The sequence below is a fragment of the Rhincodon typus genome, chromosome 6 (genome assembly GCF_021869965.1).
Source record: "Rhincodon typus isolate 14 chromosome 6, sRhiTyp1.1, whole genome shotgun sequence".
In the NCBI taxonomy this organism is placed as follows: Eukaryota; Metazoa; Chordata; class Chondrichthyes; order Orectolobiformes; family Rhincodontidae; genus Rhincodon; species Rhincodon typus.
Genome location: NC_063337.1, coordinates 21290378 through 21311055, shown reverse-complemented (window position 1 = coordinate 21311055; position 20678 = coordinate 21290378). Strand labels below are relative to the sequence as shown.

The 20678-nt window shown below is 44.6% G+C and overlaps 1 protein-coding gene across 3 annotated transcripts in view; it reads left to right on the top strand.

Moving 5' to 3' along the window:
- Positions 1 to 16076: 16076 nt before the first annotated feature.
- Positions 16077 to 20678, top strand: part of LOC109921678 (rho guanine nucleotide exchange factor 17-like) — a 432839-nt gene continuing 428237 nt past the window's right edge. For 2 of the 3 annotated variants that reach the window (XM_048597756.1, XM_048597754.1), the window contains exon 1: positions 16078 to 20611. In XM_048597756.1, the coding sequence (XP_048453713.1) occupies positions 16865 to 20611 (3747 nt within the window). In that variant the 5' untranslated portion in view covers positions 16078 to 16864. Of the gene's footprint in view, positions 20612 to 20678 lie in introns of all 3 variants that reach the window. The other variant, XM_048597755.1, reaches the window with a different exon arrangement.

Here is a 20678-nt window from a genome sequence, read left to right as displayed (position 1 = left end):
AACCTACTTGCCCTCTGTAAGGTAGAACATTTTTTACTTAGGGTCTGACTGCAGAGGCCACAGCTTGGGTCTACAGTATAGCCTGTACCTGGTCCATTGGTAGCATTGCTGACAGTCATCTGCCATAAACCTATGGACAAACTCCCTTGGTGTCTATTTCACCACTGAATATATCCTTCATAATGCATGTGGCCCTACCTAATTCTTTAGAACAAACTCTTCCTTTTTCTAAACATAAAGAAACGTCTTCTTTGTTTAAATGTAGTTGACAGGATGTGTACAGCCTCCAGGTCAGCTTTCTTTCAAATGACTCGTGTTTTAAAACCACAAGCCACCAGTTTTTGTTCAGACTATATCTCCAAACATAGCAATTATCTCCATAGATACCTCAGGATTTTCTTGCTTCCATTAATCTCTTAACTGGGTTAAAAATTCCACAGTTCTGACGAAGGGTTATTCGACCCGAAATGTTACCTCTGATTTCTCTCCACAGATGCTGCCAGATCTGCAGAGCTTTTCCAGCAATTTCTGTTTTTTTTACAGCATCCTCAGTTCATTCAGCTTTTAAAAATTCAATCATTGTTTGTAAGCACACACAGACAAAATAAAATAAAGTGAAAGTAAACCACTACATTTTAAGTTAAAACTTAAATTACATTTAAATTTAATTAAATTTACATTAAATTTACATTCACAATTAAATTTACATTTTTAAATATTGACCTAATCCACAATAGAGAGAATTACAACAATATTTTACTCCACATCACTGTGACAGCGAGCCGTTTGAGAGAACTGATCATCTTAAATCATAAGAACCCTTATTCTTCAACATAAAAATAGTGTTCATTATGAATGCCATATATATGCAACACCTAGTAATATATAATACAACTGCTAAAATTATGTATTAACATACCCATTAATATAATAATAGAATGAACTAAAAATATATAATAATGGAATTCAATAGTAATGAACAACAACAACAACTTGGTAATAATATACTATAAACTCATTAAATGGTGTAAGAAGAGAAGCAGATATCTTAAAGGTGATTATTGCCTTGCATGTTGTTTAGGAAAAGGTATCATGAAGTTGATATTGGTCCAATCGTAGTTTGGGTCATCACTGAGATACAGTGTTAAATCTTTTATACTGTTTTCTATCACAAGTCACAGAAGAAAATCATAGAATAGTCACAGAACTCTTCTGGAGTACTGTGTCTAGTTCTGGTCGTCCAGTTATAGGAAGGATATTATTAAGCTGGAGAGGGTTCAGAAGAGATTTGCCAGGATGTTGCCATATATGGAAGGTTTGAATTATAAAGAAAATCTGGATAGGCTGTGACATTTTTCACCAGAGGGTAGGAAGTTGAGAAGTGACCTTATAGAAGTTTTTAAATTCACGAGGGGTATAAGTAGGGTTAATAGTAGGTATTTTTTCCCTAGGATGGGGGATTTTAAGGCTTGGAAACACATTTTTAAGGTGAGAGGAAAGAGATTTTAAAAAGACATGAGGGGCAAATTGTTTACACAGAGGGTGGTTCGCATGTGGAATGAACTTCCTGAGGAAGTGGTGGATGTGGGTACAATTACAACATTTAAAAGACACTTGGATAAGTACATGCCCAGGAAAGGTTTGGAGGGATATGGGCTGTGGCAGGCAGGTACAAATAGTTTGGGATTATGTTCGGCATGGATTGGTTGGACTGAAGGGTCTGTTTCTGAACTGTATGATTCTATGACTCTAGAACTGGAGCTCATTTGTCTCCTCATGCCTGTGCTGGCTGCCTGCAAGAGCAACTCATCCTGTTCCATTTCCCCACCTTTCCCAGTGGAACTCCACCAGTCACAAAAGGAGTTATACATCACTCCTTTGTTTCCTGTTACTCAGTCATTTTTTATCCATGCTGTTAATGTCTTTTCCTTCAATGAACTTCAGCTTTCCTGACAAGCTTGGTATGTGCTGCCTTTTCAAATGCCTTTTGGAAGTTTATGTCCATTGCATCAACGGTATTTTCCTCATCAACCATCTCTGTTACTCATTGAAAAACCCAAGCAGGTTAGTTCAGCATAATTTCCCTTGACAACTTCATGCTTGCCTTCTTCAATTCACATTTTTCCATGTAACTGTTAATTTTGGCCCAACTTACCATGACTAAATGCTTCCTTAGCACTGAGGATAAACTGTAGTTGCTGGATTTATCTTTACGCCCTTTTTTGAACAAGAGTACAACATTTGCAAATCTCCACTCCTCTGACACCACCCCTGTATTCAAGGAGGATTGGAAATGTGTGATCAGTGCCTTCATATTTTTCACCCTTATCAGTATCTTTGGATGTATCTAATCAGTTCATTGTGACCTAGTGATCTTAAAAATAGCTAGCCTATCTAATATCTCCTCATTACCAATTTTGAATTTATCTGGTGTCTTGCCCATGTCACCCTCGAACACAATATGACAGCATTTTCTTCCATAGTAGCAATAGGTGCAATGTCCAATGGCTAGGCAGCATTTATTGCCCATCCCTAATTGCCCAGAGGGCAGTTCAGAGTCAACCACATTACTGTGGGTCTGGAGTCACATGTAGGCCAGTCCAGGTACGGGTGGCAGTTTCCCTCCCTAAAGGACAGTTGTGAACCAGAAGGGTTTTTCTTGCAATCAACAATGGATTCATAGTCATCATTAGATTCTTAATTTTATTGAATTTATATTTTATTGGATCCAAATTCTACCATTTGCCATGGTGGGATTTGAAACCGGCTCCCCAGAATGTTATCTGGGTCTCTGGATTAACAATCCAGCCATTGCCTCCCCTAATTATGTTGTTTTGATGTTGCTTTCTGCAATGGGTAACTAGATGTTTCACCTATCCAAACCATGTTGGGATAGTGGTCTAATACAGGGATTTACCAAGGGCCTCAATGTAGGTTATCATTCGACCTGGGGTGATATCTTACATTAGCAAAGATTCTTTAAGAGCTGAGGTCAACTTGGAAAGATTTACGTCTTTCCCTTAGAGCAGTGTGCTATACTCCATGAAGTTCCTAGCTCCACCGGGCACTCAGCCTTTCCCACCACTTTTTCCTATTAGGTCCATAATTGAGTCTGGTCTGGCTTTTGTCCTTTGTAAATAATAGGCAGGATTTATGTTGTCAGGTAGTGACAACAGTTACTCACTACAGAATTCCTAGTCTCTGACCTCCTGCTTTGGCCACAGCATTGTAGAAGTTCCTTTCTTTTATAAAACCCCGTACCCTATAGTTCTTTTTGATCCACAAATTACAAAAGAACAAATGAACAAGGTGTGGAGCTGGAGGAACACAGCAGGCCAGGCAGCATCAGAGGAGCAGGAAAGCTGACGTTTTGGGTTGGGACCCTTCTTCAGAAATGGGGGAGGGGAAGGCAGCTCTGAAATAAATAGTGGGGGGGCAGTGATAGTAGGTAGATAGTGGAGTGGATAGGTGGGAGAGAAGACGGACAGGTCAAGGAGGTGGGGATGAAGCTAGTAAAGGTGACTGGGAGGTGTTGTTGTTCGTTGCAAACTGAGCATAGTGCTCCACAAAATTTGCCTCCCCACCCTTATCTGCCTTCCAGAGGGACCGCTCTCTCTGCGACTCCCTCATCTGCTCCACACTCCCCACTAGCCCCACCACCCCTGGCACCTTTCCCTGCAACCGCAGGAGGTGTTACACCTGCCCCTGGACCTCCCCCCTCACCTCCATCCCAGGCCCCAAAAAAACCTTCCACATCAGACAGATGTTCACCTGCCCATCTGCTAATGTGGTCTTTGTATCCACTGTTCCCGATGTGGCCTCCTCTACATCGGTGAGACCAAGTGGAGGCTCGGAGACCACTTTGTGGAACACCTACTCTCGGTTCGCGACAAACCACTGCACCTCCCAGTCGCAAACCACTTCAGCTCCCCCTCCCACTCCCTGGACGACATGTCCATTCTGGGCCTCCTCCAGTGCCACAATGATGCCACCTGGAAACTGGAGGAACAGCAGCTCATATTCTGCCTTGGAAGCCTACAACCCAATGGTCTCAATGTGGACTTTACTAGCTTCAAAATCTCCCCACCCCCGACCTCATCCCAAGACCAGCCCCCATCTCATCCCCGCCTCCTTGACCTGTCCAACTTTTCTCCAACCTATCCACCCCTTCCTCCTAAATGACCAATCCCCATCCCCACTTCCTACCTACACTCACCTTTACTAGCTTCAACCTCACCTCCTTGACCTGTCCGTCTTCTGTCCCACCTATCCGCTCCACTATCTACTTGCTATCACCACACCCCCTCTCTCTATTTATTTCAGACCCCCCTTCCCCTCCCCCTCCCCCTCCCCCATTTCTGAAGAAGGGTCCCAACCCGAAACGTCAGCTTTCCTGCTCCTCTGATGCTGCCTGGCCTGCTGTGTCCTCCAGCTCCACACCTTGTTATCTCAGACTCCAGCATTGGCAGTTCTTACTATATCTGAGTGAGTTATCACCCAAAAGTTGTTATGCTTAATAGAACTGGTTTATTAGTACTCATGGTTACAGTTTTAACAGAGGCCCATATTTGAGATACTTACAGGAAAATTAAAATAGTTGCAGAAAACAATTACAAATTTAACAGATTGAAAAGAAAATTTTTAAAAGTAGGTACTTAGTTCCCTCATTCATGGCCGATTCAATTTACTCCATGTTATATCAAGAAACTGGTGAAGACACTGAATACAGGAAAGGCTATGGCCCCTGCCAACTTCTGGAAATAGAAGTGAAGACTTGTGCTCCAGAATGAGATATATTCCAGCCAAGCTTTTCCAATATAGCCACATTGGCATCCACCCAGCAACATTGAAAATTGCCCAGGTATGTCTGGTACACAAAAAACAGGACAATCCAAACTGGCCAATTACCTTCTCATCAGTCTACTCTTGATCATTGGTAATGTGATGGAAGGGGTCATCAACAGTGCTATTAAGCACCACTGCCTTGCAATAACTTCCTATTCAGTTTGGATTCCACAAGTGCTACTTGGGTCCTGACCTCATTACAACTTTGGTCCATATATGACCAAAACATCTGAACTCCAGAGATGAGGTGAGCCTGACTCCCTTTAACATGAATCACCATTTGACTGCGCGTAGCATCAAGAAGCCCTGGAGTAAATGGGAATCAGGGGAAATCTCTCTATTGGTTGGAGTCAATCCTAACATAAAGGAAGATGGATTTGTTGTAGGAGGTCAATCTGATTCCCAGGACATAATTGCAGGAATTCCTTAGGATGGCATCCTTGGCCCAACTATCTTCAGCTTGCTCATCATTGGCTTTTGTTGCATAAAGTCAGAAGTAGGATGTTTGCCAGTGATTATACATTGTTCAACACTATTTGTGATTCCTCAGATGCAGAGGTTGTCCATGTTCACATTTAGAAAGACCTAGAAGTAACATTTGCCCCACAAAAGTACCAGGCAATGCTCATTTTACACAAGGGAGAACCTATCCATCTCCTGTGACAATCTATGACATTATTATCACTGAAATTGAAATTGACATCAAGGGTTTCAATTCATTAGGAACTGAACTTGGCCAGCTCTGTAAGTACTGTGAGTACAAATGCAAGTCAGAGCTTGAGAATTCTGCAGTGAGTAATTCACCTCCTGTCTCTCCCGCACATGTTCTACCATCTACAAGGCACAAGTCAGGAGTGTGATAGAATAATGTCCATTTGCCTGATGTGTGCAACTGTAACAATGTTCAGGGCTGAACACCGTCTAGGAAAAAGTAGTCTGCTTAATTAGCACCCCATTCACTATTATGAACACACACTCCCTCCACCACCGATGCACAGTGACAGCAGTGTGTATCATCTACAAGATGCACTGCAGCAACTCATCTTGGCTCCTTCAACAGCACTTTCCAAATCCACCATCTACTACCTAGGATAAGGGCAGCAGATGCATGGGAACAACACTATTTGCAGGTTCCTCTCAATGACACATACTTTTCTTAATTTGGGAACTCCCTTCCCAAAAGTATTGCAGGTGTACCTACACTCTGCCACATGCCAAGACTGCAGCAGTCCAGGAAAGCTGCTCCCTACGACCTTCCCAATCACAATTAAGGATGGGCAATAAGTGCTAGCCTAGCCATGACTGCTGCCAGGGAACTCAACATACAAAGCCGGATAAACTTTTGGTGGCCATAGTTCGGTTGAAGGTTGGTTGAATAACAACACTTTCAGTTTGTGAAGTCTGTAAACTAGATCAAAGAAACTTTGATGGCCACATGGGTGCAATCACCCTGCACTTTAGAAAATCCTGCAGTAGTCCTGAAGTCAATGTGGAACTCTCTGTCAGCTCACCACCTTCAGCCTTGCTAAAAAATACATTGGTGATTTTCAGTGAGTAATGAGCTAAGGCCTGGGATATTCTTATGTCATCACTAGACACCTGGAAAGAACCAGACGCACCAACGCTTAATGCAGTACCGCTGAAATTGGTTGATCACTGTAAGTCATTTTGCAACATTGCCTACAGGTTGGTGACAACCTCCCTTCAACTTGCACTACAATGTGTAAAGGTAATTCAAAGGAGTCTGGAAAGCTTCGGGCCATCGATGCCCTAACGATGAGACGTAATCCTACTAATGCTCCACTCTCATCATTCTACTCCGAGTCAATGCTCAGTTCTTACTCCATTGTTCCTCAGATGGGTCCTGTCTCATTGGGACAAGGGCTTCCTTCCCCCCTTCTTCAGATGATCCAAATCTTCAGTGAAGGCATCTTCAGTATGATGACCTCCAACTGTAAGCCTAACCTCTCACTTTTGTGCCACTTGTTGTACTATTGCATAGATTCTAGACCAGACAGGCAGTGTACCTTCAAAATAGGTGCATCACAACGTGTGATGTTCCAGCATAAACGTACCCACCTTGCCTTCAATCAGTCTGTCAGTGCAATGGAGTCTCTGTAGTGTATTCAGTCAATTATGTGCTTGTAATGTACAGTTACAATCACTAAGTACCAACCTTATGTATGTCTCTGATATTATAGCAATATAAATAGTTAGTGTTTCTAATAAACTTTAAGAAATCTGTCTCAATAAGAACCCAATGTTTATGTTACATTTTATGGTTGTTGACATATAAGACAGTACTCAGACCATACTTTACTGGCAGTGGTGTTTGACTGAAGAATCCATGCCATTGTCACTTCCAGGTTTAAATGGTCAGGGACACACATATGATCTGCAACTATGAAGCTGTAGGCTAGAGATTCCACATTCATTTTCAAGGAATTCATTAGCTCAGTGACTTCAAGTTTTCTGGCTCCAAGTGAGTCAAATTTTCCTTTGTTGATGGGTTTAAAATTGTTCTCTCCTTTGCAACCTCCTTCTTCTTCCACACCTTGTAGTCTTGTTCTTGCCTCCCAACTTTGCAACCTCATTCACCCTTCCCACCTTGAAGCATCTTTCTTATCCCCCCAACTTGTAGCTTCTTGCTTGCTATTTCCTATCTTATACCTTCCTTCTTGCCATTCCCCACCTTGCATCCTCCTTCTTGCCTACCCTATCTTACGGCTTTCATCTTGCGTCCACCTTATAGCCTCCTCCTTTCCTTCACTCTGCAGCTTCCTGATCCCCTTCCACTCTTGCAGCCACCTTCCCTCCTCTCCTGCAGCCTCTTTACCTCCCCCTCTGCCACTCATACTGTGCATCTCCTCCCATGCCAATACCACATTCCCAAGGCTTGGACTCCATTCAATGTGCCCACCGTTTTAAGGTCTGGACTTGGCTCAATGACCCCCATTCACCCACTGATTCTGCCTTGGACATGGTCAACAGCAATGCCAACAACTCAATCACTGCATCCATTTCACTTCACACCTACTTCTCCAATCACTGGCTGTGTTTATTGCTGAAATGCTGATTAACGAACCTATCAATAGGATGAGAAACACGCTGTGATTGAACTAGTTGCTCCACACAGATTCCATTTGTCTCTCACGTGTGGCGATGATCTTGCTTTGCTTGAGGGAGCAAATTACTGCAGATGCTGGAATCTGTACTGAAAAACAGCAAATGCTGGCGATCACAGCAGGTCAGACAGCATCCATGGAGAGGGAGCAAGCTAACGTTTTGAGTCTAGATGACTCTTCATCAGAGCTGAAGTGAAGTGTGGAGGGGTCAGCTTTATGCAATAGTTGGGGGTGGTGTGGTAGTGGTGGGGTGCTGGTGGAGAAAAGATGTTGATAGTTCAGAGTAAGTGATCTGGATGTGAGAATCTTGCTTTGGTTGGTTGCACAAAGTGGATGGGAGAAAATGTATTGCCCAAGCCCAGGCACCCATTGAAGGCAAGGGAACCTGACAATGAGCAGAGTGTGCATGCCCCTCATTACAAAGTTACAATCTGCCATATTGTTGGAGACTGATTCAGTGTGCTGTCTGGGGCTACAAAACAGTTCAAGGCCCAATGAACTGTTGAAAAGTAGATGTTACATAGCAACATCCTGTCTTACCACCTCAACCTCAAGGCGGCTTTTAATTTGGTGTAACATTAAAGGATAAATTTGTAGAATATGTTAAAGAAGCATGTGGGGATTGAGTGAAAGAACACTTCACCTATAAAATGGTAACAGCACCTAACTTGAAAATAGAAATAATTATAGTAAAACCAGCCAATGGTTGATTGATAAGTTAGGGACTTTATTTTCTTTCTTAAGAAAAATACTGTAAGGCATCCTGGAATATTCTGTTTTGTTCTCACATCTAGATTGAATATTATAGGGCAGAATGTATAATGAGGAATAGAATGCAAATGAGATAAAACACTTGGTGGTACCTGTAAACAAAATTAGTCCTCACAAATTTAATTGTGGGCACACATGCAGAATTCAGCCCATCTCCATTTCAATATCTCTCCTCTGTTACTCTCTATTTCATGGTTATTCATTTTATTTTGTGTGTATTGATATGACTTCACTTGTTGAACGTTGTTGGAGCAGAATTCTCGGCTGCTGACCAGCACTTGTAACTGGTATTTATATGGTTGGATCAATTCAGTGTATTTTTTTAATTTGTGCATGAAAAGTGGGTATCTCTGTCCAGGCCAGCATCTATTCCCTGATTGCTCTTGGAAAGGTGGTGGTGAGTTTCCCTGCTGATGTTGGAGTGTAAATAAACCCATAGTACTGTTTGGAAGGCAGTTTTAAGAAGCTTAACACAATCCAGGAAAATACAACCTGCTCAAGTGGCATACCGTTCAGTACCTTTGATATTCATTCCCTCCACTACTAATGCAAAGTGGCAGCTTCTAATGTTGGTTAGGCCACAGCTAGATTATTGTGTGCAGCTCTGGAATCCATGTTATAGGAGGGATGTGATTACATTGGAGAGGGTGCAGAGGAGATTTACCAAGATGTTGCCTGGGCTGGAGATTTTTAGTTATGTGAGAAACTGGATAGACTAGTTTTGTTTTCCTTAGCGGAGAGGAGATTGACAGGAGACATGATTGAGATTTATAAAATTATGAGGGGCATAGATAGGGTAGACAGGAAGAAACATTTCCCCTTGATGGAAGGATCAATGAACAGGAAGCATAGATTTAAGGTACGGGGCAGACGTTTTGAAGAGATGTGAGGAAATGTTTTTGCCCAGAGTGTGTAGGAATCTAGAATTCACTGCCTGTAAGGGTGGTCAAGACTGAAACCTTCATAACATTGAAGAAGCGTTTAGATGTGCCCTTGCAAAGCTAAGGCATACAAGGCAATGGGACACGTGCTGGAAAATTGGATTAGATTAGTTGGTGACAAAATCAGAAGTTGCTGGAAAAGCTCAGCAGGTCTGGCAGCATCTGTGAAGAAAAAGTCAGAGTAAGTCACTGGACCTGATATGCTAACTCTGATTTTTTTCTACACAGATGCTGCCAGACCTGCTGAGTTTTTCGAGCAACTTCTGATTTTGTTCCTGATTTACAGCATCCGCAGTTCTTTCTGTTTTTATTCAGATTAGTTGGTGGTTGTTTTTGACTAGCACAGATGTGATGGGCCAAAGGGCCTTTTTCAGTGCTGAAGATCCATATGACTCTATGACAGAATGTGATCCATTGAAGCAACTCAGCAATGCTCCTCCGGTGCCTCCTACCTTGCTTCCACCTGGAAGGACAAAGGCAACAGATACATGGGAACCTTACCACACTTGTCAGTTCCCCTGCAAGTCACATAACACCCTGCCCTGAAACTACATATACACCAAATGGACTGCAGTGGTTGCAGAAGGCAGTTCACCTCTTTAAGGGCAATTAAGGACGGGCTACAAATATTGGATTGACCAGCAATGCCCACATTTTATGAAAGGATCAAAAATATCATTGACTCAATTAGGCAGAAGCCTCATTAAATCATGCACATAACCAAGACATACATGGGACCCCAGTTGTAACTTTGATGCATTAAAACAGAGAATGAATGAGTGTGAGAAAAGATATGTGTTCTATAATTAAATACACTTCCCTGAGCTAAAGTGATGCAATGCAATTGGTAATCCAATGTCCTTTTTCTAGAGAATCCACATGTGTAGACATAGGCTGAAGGCAGGATTAGAGGCTGCAGTGAAGCATCACTTGTTTGAGATGTCTGTCCCTAATCATCGTCCCTGTTTAAACATACCTGGCCATTTGTATGAGGTACCAGAACACTGCCAGCACCTTTGGAACCATATCCCAACATGAAGACAGACTTTCATGAGGCAGAGGAAAGTCAAGGAAATGGAAACATTTCTATGTTTATGTTTTATTCATTTTTTGACAACAACTTGCATTTATATTTACATTTACTTTTAATGTAGTAAAACATTCCAAGGCATTTCAAAGGAACAAACAAAATATGATTCTGAACCACATATTAGGAGATTTGACCAAACATTGATCTAAGAAATAAAAACAGAAATTGCTGGTGAAAATCTGCAGGTCTAGCAGCATCTGTGGGAAGAAAGCAGAGCTAACATTTCTGAGTTTGGTAACTCTTCATCAGAGCTCAATGCTGCTAGAGAGGATGGTGGAGGGGTGGGGAAGGTTCAGGCAGGAAATAACAGAGTTTAGAAAGTCTGACCACCAACTTGAAGAACAATTAAAATCAGGGATGCACAAGATGCTTGAAATAGAAAGACAGATCTCCAGAGCATTATAAAGTTGGAAAAGGTTACAAAAATAGGGAGAGGTGAGTCTGTGAAAGAATCTGAAAACAATCATGACAATTTAAAAATGGAGATGTTGTCAGACCATGAACCACTGTTAGTTATCAGACACAGGGATGAGTAGAGTTAAAAGAAAAAGGCTCCAGAGTTTTGGATGAACCCATGTTGATGTAGAATGCAAGGAGGTAGGCAGGCAAGCAGAGGATTGGAACGATTAAGCGTAGAAGAATAAATGTGTGGTTGAAGACTTCAGTTGTAGATGAGCTAATATAGGGACAGAGTCAGGCAATGGTATAAAGGTGGAATTAGGTGGACTTTGTGATGAGTTGAATGTAGGGATGGAACCTCACGGTTACAGATGTCAGAAAGGTAGTGAACAGAGGGTACAGCACGGATAGATGCCAGAGAGTGAATGGAACCACATGGAATGGAATGGAGTTCTTTCTACCAAAGACTGAAGATAATGGCTTTGCAATATTTTGTTGGAGCAAATTTCTGCCCAGCCAGTGAATGCTGGGCAAATGTGAGAAGAGTCAAAGATGAGGGGTCGAGAGGTGGTAGTGAAGTAGAGCTGGGTGTTGTTTGTACATATTTAGAAATTTAGAGTATGCTTCCTTGATGGCAGTGAAAGATGAGCAACGAATGCTGGCTTTACGAGTGATCCTTACATCCCATGACAGAATAAAAGCATTCCGCTTAAAACTGGTGTGGGAGACCAGGATAAACTGGCAGAATCTTAAATTTAGATCCTGACCATTTGGTATTTTCAGAAAGCATTCTTTCATAAAAGCGCAGTTGGAATCTGCAAAACTCTCTTCTTAAGCTGTTGAGGCAAGATCAAGTGAAAACTTCAAAAATGAGAGAGAGTGATGTATTTTTATGTATGGGGATATTAAAAGGAATAAGGTCAGAATTAGCTGGAGTGGACTGGGGAAGGAGTTTAACAGCAAAGACAGTTGAGGAAAACTGGCAGACATTTAAGAAAATGGTTCATGGTTCAAAGGAAAGATATATTTTAGTGAGAGAACGATTCTAGGGAGGAAATAAGCCAATCATGGCTAACCAAGGAAGTTAAGGGTAGATCAAACTGAAAGAAAAAACATACAACATGGCAAAGCTTAGTGGCAAGCCAGAGGTTTGGGGAAGTTTTAAAAACACAATAAAACAAAAGAGGGGGAGATAAACTTTGAGGGTAAACTTGAAAGTAATACAAAGACAACAAGAGCTTCTTTAAATATATAAAAAGGGAGAGAGGCCCCCATTAGACAACAAGGCTGGGAAAATAATAATGGGGATCCAGGAAGTGGCAGAGGATTTGAATAAATGCATCAGTCTTCAAAGTAGAAGATACTAATAGCTTTGCAAAATGAATAAATAATCAAGAGGTAAGAGAGGAAATAAATTCAATAACTATCACCAAAGAGAAAGTACTAGGGAAACTAATGAGGGCCAAAGACTGAAAAGTCCCATGGACCCAATGGGGTGCATCCTAAGATATTAAAGGAAGTGGCTATCGAGGTAGTGGATGCACTGGTAGTAATCTTTTGAGAATCTTCAGATTCTGGAAAAGTCACAGAGGATTAGAAAACTGCCAATGTAACATTTTTATTTAGAAAGGGAAGGAGCAAAACAGGTAACTATGGGCCTGTTAAATTTAACATTCATCATTGGGAAAATGTTGGATTCTACTGTAAATGGTATAACCACACAGCATTTAGAAATACAAAGTACGATCAGGGTCAGCATAGCTTCGTGAAGCAGATATCACGCCAGACACATTTATTAGAATTCTTTGAGGAGGTAACATGCCAGATAGATGAAAGGGAAGTAGTGAATGCAATGTATTCGGATTTTTAGAAGGTATTTGGTAAGGTATCATAAGTTGCCTACTTAATAAGAATCCATGGTGTTGGAGGCAGTATATTAGAATGGATAGAGGATCGGCTAACTAATGGAAGACAGAGTTGGAAAAAGTTGGGGGGGGGGGAGGCGTTATTTTCAAGATGACACCCTGTAACTAGGGAAGTGCCACAGGGGTCAGTGCTGGAGCCATAATTATTTACAGTATATATGAATGACTTGGATGGGGCAAGTGAATGTACTGTAGCCAAGTGTACAGATGACATAAAAATAGGTGGGAAGGCAAATGTAGAGGATGGTTCAAAGAGACTGCAGTGGGATCTAAGACAACAAGGTGCAGGGCTGGATGAACACAGCAGGCCAAGCAGCATCATAGGAGCAGAGAGGCTGACGTTTCGGGCCTAGACCCTTCATCAGAAAAGGGGGAGGGGAAGGGGGTTCTGAAATAAATAGGGAGAGAGTGGGAGGCGGATAGAAGATGGATAGAGGCGAGGATAGGTGGAGAGGAAACAAACAGGTCGAAGAGGCGGGGATGGGGCCAGTAAAGGTGAGTGTAGGTGGGGAGTTAGGAAGGGGATAGGTCAGTCCAGGGAGGACAGACAGGTCAAGGGGGCGGGATGAGGTTGGTCGGTAGGAGATGGAGGTGTGGCTTGAGGTGGGAGGAGGGGATAGGTGGGAGGAAGAACAGGTCAGGGAGGCAGGGACGAGCTGGACTGGTTTTGGGACGCGATAGGGGGAGGGGAGATTTTGAAGCTTGTGAAGTCCACATTGATACCATTGGGCTGCAGGGTTCCCAAGCGGAATATGAGTTGCTGTTCCTGCAACCTTCGGGTGGCATCGTTGTGGCACTGCAGGAGGCCCAGGATGGACATGTCGTCTGAGGAGTGGGAGGGGGAGTTGAAATGGTTCGCGACTGGGAGGTGCAGTTGTTTATTGCGAACTGAGCGTAGGTGTTCTGCAAAGTGGTCCCTGAGCCTCCCCTTCCTAACTCCCCACCTACACTCACCTTTACTGGCCCCATCCCTGCCTCTTCGACCTGTTTGTTTCCTCTCCACCTATCCTCTCCTCTATCCATCCTCTATCTGCCTCCCACTCTCTCTCTATTTATTTCAGAACCCCCTTCCCCTCCCCCTCCCCCTTTTCTGATGAAGGGTCTAGGCCCGAAACGTCAGCCTCTCTGCTCCTATGATGCTGCTTGGCCTGCTGTGTTCATCCAGCCCTGCACCTTGTTGTCTCGGATTCTCCAGCATCTGAATTCGTACTATCTCTGATTGCAGTGGGATCTGGACAAGTAATGTCAATGGGCAAAATCTTGGCAGATAGGATATAATGAGGGAAAGAGAGAGGTTTGGGCACTTTGACAGGAAGAATAGAGGAGCTGGATGTTATTTAAACGGAGAAAGGCAGCAGAAAGTACAGAGGGATTTAGACTTCTTGTGCTTACATCACAAAAAGCTAGCATCCACATTCAGCAGATAATATGGAAGGCCAATTGAATGATGGCCTTTGTTTCAAAGGGAATGGAATATAATAATAGGGAGGTATTGCTAAAACCATAGAAGGCACTATTCAGACTACAGCTGGAATATTGCGTACAGTTTTGGTCCCTTTAGCTGAGGAAATATATACTGGAGGCAATCCACTAGTCTGATTCTGGGTATGGAGGGACTGTCTTAGGAAGAGAGATTGAACCTGTTGGGCTTGTACTCAATGGAGATCAGAAGAATGAAGGATGACCTTAATTGAAACATATGAGATGTTACAAATGAGACAATATATAGGGGACTTGACAGGATAGATTTGGAAAGGTTGTTTCCTTTTGTAGCAGAGTGTAAGCCCAGAGGACATAATCTCAAAATAAGGGATCGCCCACTTAAGACAGAGATGAGGAAATATTTCTCTCAAGGGTACTGAATCTGTGGAATCCTTTAACAAGGAGGGCTGTAGAAGCTATATTTGGGGCTGAGATGGATAGGTTTTTGATCAGTAAGGGAGTCAAGGATTTTGGGGAAAAGGCAGTAACTGGAGTTGAGGATTATCTAATCAGCTATGATCATGTTGAATGGTGGAGCAGACTCAGTGGGCTGGATAGCCAACTTCAGCTCCTACATTTTATGGTCTAAGGGATATAGAACCAAGTTGGGTATTTTTGAGCTATACATCAGATCAGGCATTGAAAGTTGTGACAAATTCAAAGGGCCCAATGGTCTACTTCCTTTCCTCTGTTCCAATTTGCAGTTGATAGGTTTACCACCAATTACCTCAGGCTTCTTCACATAATTTGCAGATCATAACTTTAAAATCTTATTGACGTTAACAAAAATTGAAACAAAAACAGAAATTGCTGGAAAAGCTCAGCAGGTCAGGCAGCATCGGTAGACAGAAATCAGAGTCAACCTTTCAGGTCCAGTGACCCTTCCTCAGTTCTGCCAGAGCTGCTGAGCTTTTCCAGCAATTTCTGTTTTAGTTTCAGATTTCCCCCAGCATCTGCAGTTCTTTCGGTTGTTAATGAAAACCGAACACTTATCAGGACATCAGATGAGGTCTCTAGTGGTGCATAGTGTTCCTACGGTTGGGGTAGAAGATCTGGGTTTAAGTTCCACTTGCTCTTGAGGTGTGTCTTAATATTAAAAAATAATGATAAGGGGCTGGCGTAGGCCATTCAGCCCCTCCAGTAGATCTGGCTGGGATCGCAACTCCACTTTCCCCCTGCAATCTGAGAAATCAGCCTAACTGCTGCCCCCCTAAGCCACATACGATCGCTCGGGGGCGATAGAGGCTTTCTTTCCGCGCTTCTCACAACCATCTCGCCAATAATCATTGGAGCGTGTCACTTTATAATAATTAATGTTCAGAAACGAGAAAAAGAAACAAGTAGTTTTCAGAGGTAAAGGGCAAAACCTAATGAAAGAAAGCGGTCTCAGTGCAGCCTGATTGAATGACAGGGACCGTATAAACCATGGAAAGGGAGGGGGGTGGTGGTGCAGAGATTACTTCTCGGGCACAAAGAAGCCTAAACATTAAAGACATGCAGAGGGCTAAAGAGAATATAGAAGCTGCTGAAATCCCGTTAACATGTGGATGCATAGAGAACACAACCCTTAAACTGCAGAATGGAAGTCATTCTATCGCGGTAAAAAAAAATTCTTGGAAATATAAACTGGAGGGAACTCTTCGCTCCCCCCCAACCCCCAACCACCTCTGCTAAACTTGCACCCAGAGGACGTCCCTCAGTTGATTTTCTCCGCCCTGTTTCAGACCAGTTTATTTGCATGTTTCACCCCCCCTTCCAAAAAAAAGACAAAAGTCACGCAAAAGTAGATAGCAGATTGTCGAAGAGAGAAAACAAAAATCAATGGGTAAAACAGCAAAGGGAGTTTGTATACACCTGGAAGAAAATGCTGGAGATCTCCGTGTGGAAATGCTTCGAGTTTGGGGCGAAGAATCAGTTTGAAAAAGTGAAGGCGCAGCGCGAAAACTTGGGAGCTGAACTTTCATCTTGTTGGCAGGACATTTTCCAACCCCCCCTTCCCACCTCACCTCTTGTTGCTGGCGGTGTATGGCTGGGCTCAAAGAATCGAGAGAAGTGTCGGAAAGGTCACCACCGCTTGTTGCTTCCTCGCTCGGATTCCTCCTTTTATTTAGTAGCTGTGTGAGTATTTATTAACTTGGGGGCCGAACAGAGGGGCTGCGAGAACAAACAGGGGTCAACAATGTGTTGGGTCGTTTTCAAGAAAGGACTTGTGCAGCAGTGGATGTGAAGGGGGGCGTGGAAGAAGAGAGAGAAGAGGAAAGAAAGAGATTTATCTTTTTGTCCCCGATGGCGGAGAGAGATCAGAGAAGAAAAGTGAGTGTTTACAGAAGCGTTTCGTTCCAGTATTTGAGAACAAGGAGCCCGGCTGAGGAGAGCCAGCAGCAATGTAACCCGTCAGCGGGATGTGTGCAGCCTCCTTGTCCGTGCCCAGCTGCAGGAGGTCGGGCTGAGCAGCAGCCGAGCCCCAGGGTTACCGCCAGGGTCCGCTCGGTTTGCAAACTCGTCTCCTGCAGCTCCGAGGCCAAGAAGAGCCACCAGCTCTCGCCGTCCATCCGCCAGCTCTCCGAACGCTTTGATGCCGGGGAGACCGGCTTGCCTCCGGCTCCCGCTGTTGGAGTTAGCCCGCAGGTCAGGGCTGGCGAGCGGGAGCGGAACAGCGGCCCCCGGGAGCTGGAGGGAGAGCGAGCCGAGCCGGAGTGTGTGCAGCCGGCCGTGAACTGGGAGCAGGGTCCAGCCCCCGGTGACGGTACCGGCTGGCCCAGCGTCACCGAGATGCTCAAGCTGTTCGGGGAGCCCGGTACCAGGAAGCCCAGTGGCGGCTCCTCGCTGTGGCCGGAGGTTCCCGTTGCCCGGGCTCGGTGCCCCGGGGCCCCCTCTCGGTCTGAAGCAGCCACCGAGCAGCCCCTCAGCTGGACTGAAGGAGCCGGGAGCCCTGGATACAAAACCCCACCCCCGCCGCCACCGCCTCGCAGCTCCCTCCCATTAGCTCTGAGGCTGCCTTGGCGTTCCTCCGGTCTACACAAGCAAGAGGGAAGACAGGAATCAGATAGTTTACATTCCACGCATAACTGCTCCAAACCACAGGCTGTCCCCACTGCTCCCAGCTTACCGGCGAGCTCTAGCGATGAGGAGCAATACAGCAGAGATCTGGTACAGTACAGCAGTCGAGTTGCAAAGATAGGCAGGTCTCAGGACCGATCTTCAGGGAGTGAGGAAGATCAGCCCATGGTTCACAGGGATGTCAAGAGAAGATCACTGAGGAAAAAGAAAGCCAGCCTGGTGGTGGGGAACAAAGATGAGTCCGACAGTGATGCCCCCTTAGGTGAATCTCTGGCCAGGCATGAAGGGCACGGTCAGTTAGAGCACTTCCCTTGCCAAGGTGAGGGCGGTTTGAAGTCACAGCCAACAGCTGAAGCATACCCCTCGACACTGGACTGTTCTGCCCCGTGTGGCTTGGCAACTCTTCCACGTGAGAGGAAGCAGTGTGTCTCAGCAGCCTGCCAAACGAACAAAGTTGAACAGAGCCATAAAAGGTCTCTGGGACTGTTTGGAGACAGTGGAACGCCCAGCCCCACAAATCATTCTCACAGCACTTCAGGGTCACCCATCCCGATGGTCTCCAGGGTTGCGAAAGTCAACATCCAGTCCTTCCTTCAGAGTCCCAGCAGCTCAAGGAGCAGCAGCAGATACTCCAGCACTGAAACACTAAAGGACGAAGATCACTGTTCTGCATTTAGCAGGAGCTTACAAGGGAATTTGAACATGCACCGGTCCCCAAGCTTTGGTCATGGAGATGAGGCAGCAAAGCATTTGAAACCGTTGGTGCGTTCCCGACCCAAGCTGCCTTTCGGGATTGTAAAGGTAATGACTGAGGGTTCAGCAGGGAGCGCGAGTTCACAGTATGAATGTAACACTGATAAATCTAAGCACAGAAAGTCTCTGTCAAATCCTGACATAGCATCTGAAACACTGACTTTGTTTAACTTTCTTAAATCGGATTTTTCCGGGCTCAGGATGAGGAGGAAAGAAAAGGAAGAATTTGATGGTGATGGGGTTAATCATGATCGTACTGGACGTGCTCAATGCCAAAACACAAAATGGCAACATGAGCTCAACTCAGTGGCAAAAGGCAGGGGCTCACTCCATCCTTTAAGCCAGCAAACCTCAAGTGGACGTCCTACTCTCAAAGATCTCACTGCCACCCTACGGCGTGCCAAGTCTTTCACTTATTCTGATAAGCCAGTGACACGTAGGCCTATAGCTTGCAATCTCATGAAACCCAGTAATTCAGAGGCCATGCTTGCAAACATAGGGGGCTGTGATTCTGCTTCAGAGGGCGAAAACCAAGACACAGTCCATCAAAGAGGTGAGGACTTGCTGCCTGTTGATATGCAGGTTCAGTACATTTTAGAAGCAGGGCAGCTTTTTGAGAAAATCAATACAATGTGGTCTCAGAAAGAACCTCCTCTCAAACTTGACCAGAAGGAGGCAGAATGTTCTGAAGGTACTGGGGAGGACTCGCAATTTCGGAAAGACGCTGAGTTATCAGTTGCTGCTGCAGATGAGGAGCTGGAACCTGTGAAAAGGGGGGAATCGGAGGAGAATTTGTCTGGTGGGAAATCAGCTGATGATTTGTCGGGTCCTGAGTCCAGCATGACTGATGAAGGAATTGTTACTGAGCCTGAGACTGGATCAAGTAGCACCTTGTACAAGGACATTCCCAGTCACGTATTGGTGCGAAACCCAACCAGGGACCTCAGTAAAGAGGAGAAGAGCGAGTTGCTTGTCAACCAAGGCACGGCTCCTGCAATGACAGCAGTGAGGGCTGGCTATGAGAGTGTTGCAATAGGAGGGGATGTGGTGTACAATAAAACCGCTGCTTCAGTCATTCTGGATCCTCCTTCGACTCCGAGCTCCATTCGGCGTAGGCGGAAATTCCCTCCTGGTGGCAGCAATGGATCCGATTCCAGCAATGGGAGCAATGGTGACTCCAGTGGCGACACCTACAGATCCTTCAGTGACCCAATGCCACATAGGAAGTGTGCAGAAGAAACGGAAAATTTCTCTGTGGACAGCAACTTGTTGGGCTCGTTAAACTCTGTCAAAGGTGGCATCCTGGAATGCTCAGCCACTGCTTTATCAGAATGCACAGGAAGTGCAGCTAGTGACTTGTCAGTGTGCAGTGATGGCTTAAAGGACTACAACACTGTGATTCAACGTATAGTTCGAGAACCAGGAACGATGGACAAAGTGATTGATGAGAAAGGTAATGGGAAGTTGGTGAAAAAGAAGTCACTCAGTGACCCAAGTCGGAGAGGTGAACTGAGTACCCCAGAGTTTACAGGTCCAAGTGAGCCCATAACTGAGATGGAGCAGGTGATTCCAACATCTAGCAGTGAACCCATTCTTTCTGAGCAGAGAGATGAAGTAGGAGACCTGGAGGAGTTTTCCAAGCAGGTTAGAAAACCCCGTTCACAGTCTGAACGTATGCTGCCTTTACACGTCATTGAAGAACAAGATAAAGCTAATTTGCAGAACTTCAGTTTGCACCCAAAACTAGCAGAGGTTCTTTCTCCACGGTCAATGCGGCGCAGCTCCAAGAAGCGTAATAACAGGGTCACGCAACAGGAGGGTAGAAAGTATGACACGTTGAGTGAGATGGACCAGTCTCCACCGTCCAAGACAAGGCCGTCAACCAAGCACATAAGGCACACGAGTGAGCCTGCCAATTTTGTTCCCATTGCCTCCAAAGTCATTGCCCCAGAAACCCATTTGTCTTGTAGCCAGCCAATTCATGTCACTGCCTCAGAATCCACAAGACAATCTAGAAAGCAGTTTCCCTTGGCACAGACTCCATCCTTGGAAGACGTTACCAGGCAGTACGTTTTGAAAGGGGAATCGTCCCTTCAACTACCAGAGGATTTGTCTGCCTCAGCTCCTGGTACGCCAACCAGCACCGAACCCCGAGTGCCCTCTCTGTCAAAACCAAATGAGGAAGTTGGATCAAGCATCAACAAAGGCAAACCTCAAGTGGTAAGTGAACTGGCTTCAGATCATTTTCTGTTAATGTTTCTTTATGTATCAGTTGTGCCTTTGGTGA